Here is a 12,532-nt window from a genome sequence, read left to right on the forward strand (position 1 = left end):
ACTAGTAAAATAATACCTATGCTAGAATTAGATACAGGGGAGATAATCCATGATCAAGCACAAATTTTAGAAGAAACAAAGAATTTTTATGAAAAATTATATTCTGAATCTATATTGAGTGAACCACTGAAAGAATTTGAGTCGGATCTAATAAGTGAGAATTCTCCAAAATTATCTAATGCAGAAGCTGAAGAATTAGAAGGTTTCATTACTTTACAGGAGGCTTCTAGCACTTTAAATAAAATGAAAGCAGACAAATCACCTGGTTCTGATGGTTTTTCGGCAGAATTTTTTAAAGTTTTTTGGAAATACCTTGGAGACTTTGTTGTTAGATCAATTAATTATGCATATGAGAATAATCTTATGTCTATCACACAGAGACATGGTATAATAACGCTTTTACCTAAGGGGGATAAGCCAAGACAATTTCTAAAAAACTGGCGGCCAATAACACTCCTAAATACTGTATACAAAATTGCATCAGGTTCTATTGCTAACAGAATAAAAAATAAATTGGACAAATTGATAAATAGTGATCAAACGGGATTTATTTCCAATAGGTACATAGGAGAAAATACTCGTTTAATATATGATATAATGCAATACACACAAGAAGAAAATATACCAGGCTTGTTGCTTTTGATTGACTTTGAGAAAGCTTTTGATACTATTTCATGGAATTTTATTCAGAGTTCCTTACAGTTTTTTAATTTTGGTCCCTCAATACAAAAATGGGTGAAATTGTTTTATACCAATATAAATTCCACAATTAATAAAAGTGGTTTTCACAAAGATTTAATATACAGAGAGGGTGTAGACAAGGGGATCCCCTATCACCCTATATCTTTATCTTGTGTGCAGAAATTTTAGCAATAATGATAAGAAAAAATAAAAAAATCAAGGGAATTACAGTAAAAAATATGGAAAAGAAAATATCCCAATTAGCAGATGACACTTCAATCCTTTTAGATGGTAGCAAAGAATCATTAACAGAAGTGATGAAAACATTAAAGAAATTTTCAGAAATGTCTGGTTTGTACATCAATTGTTCGAAATCCCATGCAGTTTGGATCGGTTCCAAAAGATTTAGTCAAGAAATACTAAGTAATGAGTATAATCTTAAGTGGGGATGTACAAGATTTACCTTACTTGGAATTCATTATGATGTTGATTTGAATGAAATTGAAAGACTCAATTATGAACCAAAATTAAGACAAATAAAAGCTGTAATTAGTCAGTGGAGTAAAAGATATTTGACACCTATTGGAAAGATAACTGTTCTTAAAACTCTTGTTTTACCACTATTAAACCACATACTAATGGCTATTCCAAATCCACCAGAAAACCTTTTGAAGGAACTGGAAAAATTATTCTTCTCATTTGTATGGAATGGTCCTCAACACAGAGTAAAGAAAGATGTCTTAGTGAAAAAATATGAAGAAGGTGGACAAAAAATGATAAATATTAGAGCTTTCACTGCATCACTTAAATTATTTTGGATGAGACAGCTTATACTGTCAGATAAAGGTTTACAAAATTTTTTACCTAATCTAGATTTGATAAAAATATTAACATGCGGCATTGAATATATTAAAAATATCATGAAGAATCTTAAAAACAAGTTTTGGAAAGATGTCTTTGAGGCTTGGATTGAATTAAATAATAAAAACTATAGTTTATCCAAGGTTGCAGGAGACATACCAATTTTTTATAATCCTAAAATTGTCATTGGTGGGAAAGTTATTTATAATAAAAATATGTATGACTTGAATATTAGATTTATTAATGATCTTATAGATGAAAATGGTTCCTGTTATAGTTTGAGGAATTTTGTGGCATATATCCAAATTTAAGGCTTAATTTCTTAGATTTTGCAGGTATAATACATGCTGTAAAGGCATGGATGAAAGCAACAGACACTAATGATATAATTGCAAAATTACCTAACCCATTAATTTTGTCCAGCACTCATTTTCTTTCAATGTGTAAAAAAGCGAAACAGTTTTATGAATTAATCAATGTAAATGATATTGAACCCACTGGGAAAACAAGATGGAATGATATTTTTAATTTAGGGGAAAGTGAATGGAAAAGGATTTTTAAACTTCCATTTAAGATTACAAAAAATAGTAAACTGCAATGGTTTCAATACAGAATTCTAAATAAAATACTAGGTACAAAATCATATCTATGTAAAATAAGGAAAAGAGATAATAACTTATGTTCTTTCTGCAATATGGAAGAAGAAACAATAATACATATTTTATGGGAGTGTGACAATGTACAAACCTTCCTCAACAGTTTTGAAACATATTGTGAGCAAAAGATAGGGTTGCAACTTTCATTTACAAAGCAAAATTTTATTTTGGGATTTCTAGTAAAAAACAAAGACATTCATAACTTGCTGTTCCTATGGATAAAATATTATATATATACAATGAGATGCTTAGGAAAAAAATTAGATGTCAGACTTGCGACTTCACATATTAATTTTTTTTATGAAACTCAAAAATATTTAGCATATAAAAATGGTGACAGAGAGATTTTTGACACCGACTGGAATCAGTGGAATCAATTGTTTTTATGAAATGAAAAAGTTTTTTTTGTTTATTTATGTAAAAGAATTAACATGCCATCTCTCTCTCTCCCTCTCTCTCCCCCCTCTATCTCTCTCTTTCATCTCTCTCTCTCTCTCTCTCTCTCTCTGAAAAACCAATCTGTACTATGATAAAATGTGTATTTTGATTTATAAAACAGATTGTGTAAAATAAATAAAGAATTAAAAAAAAAAAAAATTTCTTGTTTGAACTTAATTTGATGTTGCTCTCACCCCAGTCTAATTTTTATTACCATTCTCCAGACATTTTCTATAACATTAATATCTGGAGATTGCCATGGCCAGTCTAAACATGGAATGTTAAATAAATTCCATTATCATAATTTTTAGCTCGTTCATCCATGAAGAATTTTTAATTTGCCATAAATGATCAGCCAAAATACATGTAGTTATATACTTCTCTGTTTTTAAATTACCATCAGTGGGGTTAGGGTACCGACACCAGAGTAGGAAATACAGCCCCCAAATGAGGCGGTGATACGGGCGCCGCCCTTATGCATTGAACGCAGTCCTAAGCACTCTGACTTCCACCTTTCCTCTGCTTTCCTCCAGACGTACAAATGTTGTTCAGGCTAGCTCAAGAACAACTTAAGTTTCTTCGGAAAACACTATATTTTTCCACTGATCATCGACAGTCCAATGTTGATGATCTTTACACTAATCAGATGTCTTTTTCTGTTGACAGGGTTTTCGCTACTTTATGTCATGTGTAATTTAGCTGATGTAATTTTCTCTGGAATGACCGTTTAGAAACTGAACGAAGTATAGAACAATTAGTTTCTTCATTTAAATCTCCTAAATTCTGTCTACCATATAGAAGAACTCACCTTTTTAGCAATCATCTCTGACTAAACTCTCATCTTTTTAGGTACAGTAACCCGCTTCGTTGGTCATTTTCGATACTATTCCGTATATCTCGCATATCGTTTCAAAAGCTTTGATATGGTAGATCAATCGTATCCAGTTAATTGTGCTATTTCAACTTTTCCTACCCTCATTGTCTAAAAGAAGTATATGTTGTTTTAGATCGCTCGTCATTACTCGATAATTTGAAGCCATATTTTGTTTAAGTCTGCTACTGTTATAAAAATAGACCCGCGTACTCTGGGGAACTCCCAGATGACGCAGATAATTGCTGACAAGGTCATTAAACTTGTGAATATTGGTAAATAGTTTTAAACGAGAGTGTTGATACTGTTTCATTAACTTGTTTGATAAAAGCTTGCTTTTATTAAGAAAAGTATATTTCCTCTGAATAACATGCTTTTGTGTATCGAATCAACTGGAAGACAATAACCCATGCATATGCACGTGATAAAGGTTCATGCAAATTATCTCCATACATCTTACCGTGGTATATATCGAAAATAATCTAGCCACAACCTGTTAAGAAAACTAAAAGGTATTAAAGTACCTTTCTGGCGTAATTAAATTGAGGAAATTGGAGGTGTCATATAAAAATTTGAATTTTTCAATTAAAATTCGTCATATACAAATTTTAATTGAAAAATTCAAATTTTTGTAGAGGACAGAGGCATCATATTATGGTGTACTTCAAAGTAAAATGCAGGGAACAGACAATTAAGACCAAACGGTGATTTTCCTTTTATAGGCCTAATCATTCAGTAACTACTTTCATAGGCCTTATCATTCAGTAACTACTTTTACAGGCCTTATCATTCAGTAACTACTTTTATAGGCCTTATCATTCAGTAACTACTTTTATAGGCCTTATCATTCAGTAACTACTTTTATAGGCCTTATCATTCAGTAACTGCTTTTATAGGCCTTATCATTCAGTAACTGCTTTTACAGGCCTTATCATTCAGTAACTGCTTTTATAGGCCTTATCATTCAGTAACTACTTTTATAGGCCTTATCATTCAGTAACTAATTTTATAGGCCTTATCATTCAGTAACTACTTTCATAGGCCTTATCATTCAGTAACTACTTTTATAGGCCTTATCATTCAGTAACTACTTTTTGGTCCGCGGTAGCAAGTCTATCTGATACAAAGTATGTATGAAATTTCAGTCTGACTGATTGTAAACTGGGATATGAGTTAATTTAAACGCTCCTCTCTCCGCGGGCAATTCGTTAACTCGAACAAAATGTACTTTATTAGATAAAGACTACCTTAGTCCACAAACGGATGGGCGTATATATACAGTTTCCTTGAGATATTGTGCATTAACCAAAATGGTATATACAGTTTCTTATCCCAGTTATTCCAAGACCTTTGAACATTTTAGCCTTTTCTCTAAACTTATGGAAGAATTTTAATTTAATTGGAGACATAGCTTCTATAGATGAAAACTAGTAATTTTTATTTCTCTCTTTCAGTATGAAGCCCTTGTTTTCAAATTTCCTCCTCAATTTAACGTTCTTGTTCAATTTTATTATGCCTTCTCTTAATGGAGGGTAGGGAGTGGCAGCTAGGACTCTTTTCTATGTATCTAAATAATACCCCCGCTTCCCATATGGTTTAATGGCAAAGTCCATGATTTGCTTAATGAGACTCGAAATAAGTATATCAGATCAAAAAGTAAAATTTAATTCAGGGATAAAGTTCAAAACTACGTTGCGTCTGTTTGTATAATGGTCTACAAGTCTGGAGAAATGAAGAACGATCAACAAGGATAACTTTGTGTATTTGTGTCTGGCATTTAGCCTTGTATCTTTTCTTATTCTTTTGCTACTTTAAGTGATCGTGGCCCAGCAGTACTCAGAGTTTAAAATTGTGACCTTACTTTTTGTCATCTACATGATGTTCATAAAGAGTTGATACATGTATGGCCAACTGATGAATAAAACCTGGCGCTGGGGGGAAATCGTTGTTTCGTCATTGACAGACTAGACAAAGTAAGCTGCTATTACATGTGATATCATTTGTGTAGGAAGTGTTTCACTGTTAGACAAATTGGGTACAGTAACGTGATCCAAATTAATTTCTAACAATTTGATATAGGCCTTATATCAATTCATGTGTTTCCTATTGTCGTACGTGATTTGATGCTCAGTTAGCCACTGAGCTACATACGTATACAGTTTTCATAAATACTGGAATGTTCCAGAAATACATTTTCATGTCAAAAATAAAACTAAGAGGATACCAATATGTTAATTGTTAGATAGAGATGAAAAAAGCAGTTGCTTATCCTCCCATTCTAACTGGTAGACAGAATTAATTTTTCTTCAAATTATGAATCAGTCGTAATTAGGTCATAACTAGGTAATTAGGCCGCTTGAAAAGTGGAGGGTGTAAGGTGATCGGGATGTCCGTCCGTCTGTTACACTTTTGGATACCCATCTCTTATCCGCACCTCCTCTTACACCACGGAATGAAATTTAATGAGTCTTTATTCACTTAACAAAATTCTTGTTTGTACATAGTGCCATTGTGACCTCCTATCTTATTTTTGATCCGACAAATATTTTCACGTATCCTGGACACTGCCATTCTTTCTATAATATTTAAGGGTACCCAATATTACAGAGGCTTATAGTCAGATTTTATAGAAAAAATACGTCTTACGGCAAATAATTATTAATTGATTAATCATTACTTAGTCCAGCATAGTCTTAAACGTATTTCAAGTATGCTATATCTGAAAAAAATATGCTGGCCTTCATAAAATGACGTTAAAAAGGTTAAAATGGCGATTCAAAATGACAGACATTCATTTTTTTCCTAATTTTCTTTTAATGTTGTTCGAATAGTATAAATAATGTGTGATTTTTTTTTCAAATAAAGATTATTATTTAATTTATTAAGGAGACATGAATTTAATGAGTCTAACGAATTGCTTTTGAATAATAATAAAATGAATGTACATTCATTCTACCTCGCATTCAAACTTCTTGCTAATTTGGTAAAGCAGATGTTCTAACTTCATCATCACTGCAAGAGCACTGACTGATTGTCGATTGTTAATTAGAGTGGTCGCCCGCGTGGCGCAGTGGTTAGAGCGTCTGCTCTAAAGTCGCGAAGCAAGGAGTCAATCCTTACGTCGCGGGTTCGAATCACACTGTGGGACGTGGAGACCGGTCCTTCGGATGAGACCGTGTAAACCGAGGCCCCATGTCGCAGTAGGTGCTGGCACGAAAAAGATCCCTCACTGCTCAATGGCCCTGAGTGCAGAGTATAGGACAAAATTTGTAGCTCTCCACCGGCAAGTGTTGGCGTCTCCATATGAGTGAAAAATTCTCGAGAGGGACGTTAAACAACATACCATTAATCAATCAATCAGTTTAAGTGTTGCAAAGATAAAAATAATTTGTATTATTCCACACTTCCAGGTAACCTAATGGTGCTAACAGCGATCGTGCGAACCGCTCGGTTACGGAGTCTGACCAACTTTTTTCTGGCTAACTTGGCCATCGCAGACTTCAGCGTGGGTGTTTTCTGTGTCTTGCCGAACCTTTCCACATTCCTGTCTCAGCCCTGGATCTTGGGAAGAGTAAGTCTCGGTAGCATTGTCTTCTTTAATGTTTAACATGGTCAGCTGCAGCGGCACGAAAATAAAAGGCAAAAAAGGACATGAAGTCCTCTCTCAGTATTTCCCAGTGTAAAATATTCTTAGCTTATCTCATTCTTTTATTTGCTTGACAATCACGACCAAGGATAAGGAAATTGGTTAGGAAGGTAGGGACAATATTTTTTAAAGATATATTTTTCAACAGCAATGCTGAATTTTGAGTTTGAGGGATTGTAAATATTTTAGAGGAACTGAAAAGTATTTTTTAAAATTTATTTTTAAAAAATATTTTGAATCGAGAAATTTTGATCATACTTTGGGGGAATGTTTTAAAGATTGCTTTACTTCCTGTTTAAATATGGTCCCAGAATAACTAACTTCATTTCGACCCTTTTAAAATAGGATGGACTTAAATTTAAACTTCAGTCTTTTAATAACAAGAACTGATTTGAATGCATATTTCTATTTTATATCATATTTGAACATTATGATTGTTTAAGGTTTGTCACTCGTCAGCTTTTAAGAAAAGTTCACGCAGAACCTCTTACGTCAAAACTATTCATTAAAACTACAAAGAGGCAAGATTTATGAGGGACTATTCTTGTGGTGAAAGGATATTTAGCAGATAATTCTGCAAATCAGCACATCTATTAAATTTGATATCATGGAACTTTAGCCTAACATACTTTTACTCGGAGAATATTTTTCGTTATAATATTGCTAGGAATATTTAATATAGGTCCTATTATATATTTTTAGAACCAGTTTTACATCTTCCTTTAACAAATGTTGCCAAAAAATGAAGATATGTCTAATAAGTCAAGATAAAATTTACATAATTTTTCGCCTGAAAATCACATATTTTGACCAATATTTCAAAATAAACATCACTGACCCCAACTTTTTCTTTCATTATTGTAAAGTACTCGATACTTGTGACTGAACAGCACTAAAAATGTAAAAAGCTTGATTTAAGAAAATGTTTTATTGCCTATTTAGTTTTTTAATATCCAAAATATGTTACTTTTTAGTGCAAAAAGGTCACACAATAATTTACGCGCATTAATTTGCAAGTTTTGTTCAATGATAAATATTATTCAAACTATTTTACGTAAAATGAAATTATATTTATTGCCATGGTTACATCTGATGAAATATGTTAAAGGCTAAAGTAAATAACCAAAGAGTTAGAATTTAAGTGCAATTGTACCGTAGATCAGTAAGATGCACACTGACCCCCTATTTTCTCAGCGATTTTGAGTCATACCATATGAGTACTTATCTAAAATATACTTTAAAAAAATCGTTGATTTAACCAATTTCACGAGTGACATACCTTAAAAGATATTTTTATGAAAGACTTACAAAAGTTCAAACCCGAATGTTTTGTTCCCTGTAGAGAACAATAATTATGAGGCCATGACATTTTTTTTAATTCTTTTTACACAGGCTATGTGCAAGATTTACTACTTTATGTGGAATTTGAGTTATACTGTGTCCATTCTGATTCTGACGGCAATTGCTATTGAAAGATACATTGCCATTAGGTTTCCCCTGAAAGCTCGAGGGTGTTTTACATCAAGAAGGCTTATCCTGACTCAAGTGGTAATCTGGCTTGTTGCGGCCATCTACAGCACGCCATATCTCCTTATATTAGACACGATTTCAACCAGTGATATTGATGGAAAAGTAGTGGAATATTGTTTCTACAGAAACAAACTGATAAATATGAAGATTTACACAACGGCCAATTTCATTGCATGGTACACCATACCTCTATTAATAATGATGATCATTTATTACTGCATTGGCAAGATTTTGTGGAGAACGAGCTCCATTTACAGATTCACTTCGTCTAAGACTCTAAGCAAGCCACCAGATGAGTACGGGTTTACTACTAGCAGCTCCCAGAGCTCGGGTTTGGGATCTCAGCTGCTGAAAATGAGGAGTCTACAAAACACTGACTGTCAATTGGTCCAAAACGAGCCCATGTCCCTTAAAAGCGGCCGAGGCTTTTCTATAAAGAGGCGAGATAACTTTCAACCCGAGAATGTCCAGTATAGTCCACGAAATCACTTTTTAAGAGTTACATCTTTTATCTCGAGAAATGAATCAACGAATACAGCTAAGACGGCCACACCCGATCCTTTGCGGTTACGCAGCATCAAAGCAGTGCGCAGCCGCCGTAAGGTCATCAGGCTTCTAGTCGCTGTTGTCGTTCTGTTTGCTCTGTGTGTTCTTCCACATCATATACGCCTTCTGCTAAAATGGTGGGGAATACGATCAGTCCTCAATGCGGGAATATTCTCCCCAATTTCGTTTTTAATTCTATATTCAAACAGTGCTTTTAATCCAATTTTATATGCCTTATTCTCAGCAAATTTTAGAAAAAGTTTCTCCGAGTTGAGTCCTCTCAGATTTCTGAGACGCAGAAAACGTTCGCTTCTTTTTCAGGAAACGAAGCTTTTTGGGATTAACTGACAAATAATAAGAATGGTGACAAATAAATAAATAAATAATACATATCTTGATAATGTGGACTTCATTTTTAAATTCACAATTTAACAATGGAAAATAGACTGTTTATTATAACTTTTGTATTATTATCATACATGTATATATCTTGTTCTATATTCATTATATTCATATATCTGGTAATTTAAATTCAATACTTTGGATTTCTTTACAATTTTGCATATTTTTTAAAGTTTTAAGTTTGTTTTGTTGATGCACTTCAGTAACAAATTTTGCATTGTATTTGTTTCATATAAAAAAAAATAAACCCTTTTCGTTTTGTACTTCATTGCATTATTTTGTCTCTCTTCTTTATCAGTAACCAAGCTTACATGTAAGGAAAATCAGCTGATCTTGATTTAGACTCCGTACCAAGTAATTGTGAACTCATATAGAACAAATATACTCTCTGATAGGGAAAACTTGTTATTGTATTGTATTGTATTGTATTGTACTTGTAGATATAACGTTTTTCTAGAATTACAAGTTGAGCATGTAGTTAATATCTATTGAAAAACAAGATGTGTTTGTGAAACACTGATGTCCCCTTATGGCAGCTTGTTGCAAAGGTTGAAGTTTTTGTAAATCAAACTTCAAGGTCAAAATTGTTGGTATCTGGAGGAAGGTCTTTTCTATTGAAAGCTGAAATATGATATTAGCCTTAGTGCTAACTGTTCAAAAGTTATGACCAAGGTCAAAGTTTTTATGCGCCCGAATCGAAAGATCCGAGGCGTATATTGTTTTTGTCCTGTCTGTCTGTCTGTTTATCTGCAAACTTTAACTTTCGCCATAACTTTTGAACCATGAATGAAAGAGATTGCATATTTGGGAAACATTCTCCACTAATTAAGCTCTTTCAAATGACAGCAAGGTCAATAGCCTTGTGACCTTGACTGTGACCTATATGCTAAAAATAGTTTTTGTCGACAAACTTTAACCTTCGCCATAACTTTTGAACTATAAAAGATAGAGACTTCATATTTTGTATGCATACATCACTGATTAAGCTCTTTTCAATGACACCATAGTCAATGACCTTGTGACCTTCACTGTGACCTATATGCTAAATATAGCCTTTTACCTTCACCATAACTTTTGAACCATGAGAGATAGAGACTTCATATTTGGTATGCATTCGTCTCTAATCTAGTTCTTTCAAATGACACCAAGATCAATGACCTTGTGACCTTGACTGTGACCTATATGCTAAAATGTTTTTTTTCTTAATTTGTTGCCGCCGGGCGCATAGTGTTTCACAAACACATCTAGTTTTTTACAAAGAGAGTCGAACTCTAAGTCCAAGGTCAAAAATATTAATGATCAATTGAAAGGTCTAGCCACAATAAATACTTCTGTGAAGTTTGAAAGCACTATCATCAACTGCTCAAACGTTATGGCCAAGGTTTTGTAAAAGTGGGTCAAACTCCTTTGTCAAGAGACCAATTTTGGTGATACCCAAAGAAAGGTCTTGTCACAAGGAATACACCTGTAAAATATGAAAGTCATAGCCTAACCCAGTCATGCTATAGGTAAGGTTAAATTTGTGAAGACAAAGAGACAGACAGACGGGCGGACAAGGCAAGAATAATATAACGTTGAATCTTCGATTACGGGGGTATAATAATAAGCAAAAACACCACAGGGAACGTCAACTTGTTTGACCCATGAAAATTGCACAGCGATCTTACAGCTGTATAAATTACACGGAGTGCGCCTTTCCTGACAATGTGGAGTCATTTTAGCTTTCAAAAGAAATGCATTGGAATGCATACTTCTCTTTTACTATAATTTATAATCATGATAGTATGGGGCTTCTATTTTGTAATCAAACCGTCTGCAAGTGTGTTCGAGATCTATTATCTTTTAATGATCAGGAAAATATAATGCCTGAGCGAGTCGTAGGAGTAACTCAGACGAGACTACCAATTCATCAGAAAATTACTAACGGCAGTAGCCTTATAGAGCACGAGAGTTTCTGTGACACGATATTTTGGAACAATTCATTAGTAAGATTGTGCAGAAATGATTTTGTAAATGGATATCTAGACTAGGTATCCATTTACAAAATCATTTCTGCACAATCTTACTAATAAATAGTTCCAATATATCGTATCACAGATACTCTCTAAGTGCAATATTATTGGCAAGGCAAATATTTATATAAAAACATGCTTAAAATATATTTTAGATGTTTTTAAAATTAGTAAAAAAAGCTTACAATATGACATGAATTCTACAAAAATAAAACATAACTTATTAAAAAAACTTTGCAACAATCAATCATGCCTTCTTTTAATGTCAATGAAGAAACACATGATCTGATCCAAAACATCACAGCTAAAATCAAAAATAAAAATATTTCTGAGACAGTAATCAAGTTATAATTTAAACCATGTAGAAAGGAAACTATTTTTTATTAAAGAACTCATCTGTAGTTTCATTAATATTCGTTGAGCACCAATTTTCGAGGATTTCGTTGTTGAGCGGATCCACGAATTTAAATGTTCATTGAATATAGAAATATGTTATTCATTTGTATAGGCCATGCTTTTGTCCATGAAATTACGTATCATCGAAAACGGCTGTTTTACAAATCCACGAAAATTGATGCCAACTAAAATTGATAAAACCACAGTATTCAATTTTCTTGAAATAATGGAGCTGGAGTTTGGAAGGCTAAAAGAAGCAGGAGCATTTAATATACACATGTCTACTTCTACAGATAAGCATGGTCGTGTTATTCCTAGTGATATAGAGGCGCCTTTAGTCCTAGTGATATAGAGGCATCCTTAATCCTAGTGATGTAGAGGCGTCCTTAGTCCTATACATATAGAGGTGTCGATAATGAGTGGCCCTCAGCCCTAGAGATGTAGAGGCATCCTTAGTCCTAATCATGTAGAGTCCTAGTGATGTAGAGGCGTC

At 33.4% G+C, this 12,532-nt stretch overlaps 1 protein-coding gene across 1 annotated transcript; it reads left to right on the forward strand.

Moving 5' to 3' along the window:
* Positions 1 to 6,922: 6,922 nt before the first annotated feature.
* Positions 6,923 to 9,745, forward strand: LOC134278751 (trissin receptor-like). Its single transcript, XM_062761038.1, has 2 exons — positions 6,923 to 7,078; positions 8,546 to 9,745. Exons 1-2 carry the CDS (start codon positions 6,926 to 6,928, stop codon positions 9,575 to 9,577), a joined length of 1,185 nt encoding a protein of 394 aa, XP_062617022.1. The 5' UTR covers positions 6,923 to 6,925; the 3' UTR covers positions 9,578 to 9,745.
* The last annotated feature ends 2,787 nt before the right edge of the window (positions 9,746 to 12,532 follow it).

This window comes from Saccostrea cucullata, unplaced genomic scaffold (assembly GCF_032062105.1).
Source record: "Saccostrea cucullata isolate Sc308-1 unplaced genomic scaffold, CSIRO_AGI_Scuc_v1 ctg909, whole genome shotgun sequence".
Classification (NCBI taxonomy): Eukaryota; Metazoa; Mollusca; class Bivalvia; order Ostreida; family Ostreidae; genus Saccostrea; species Saccostrea cuccullata.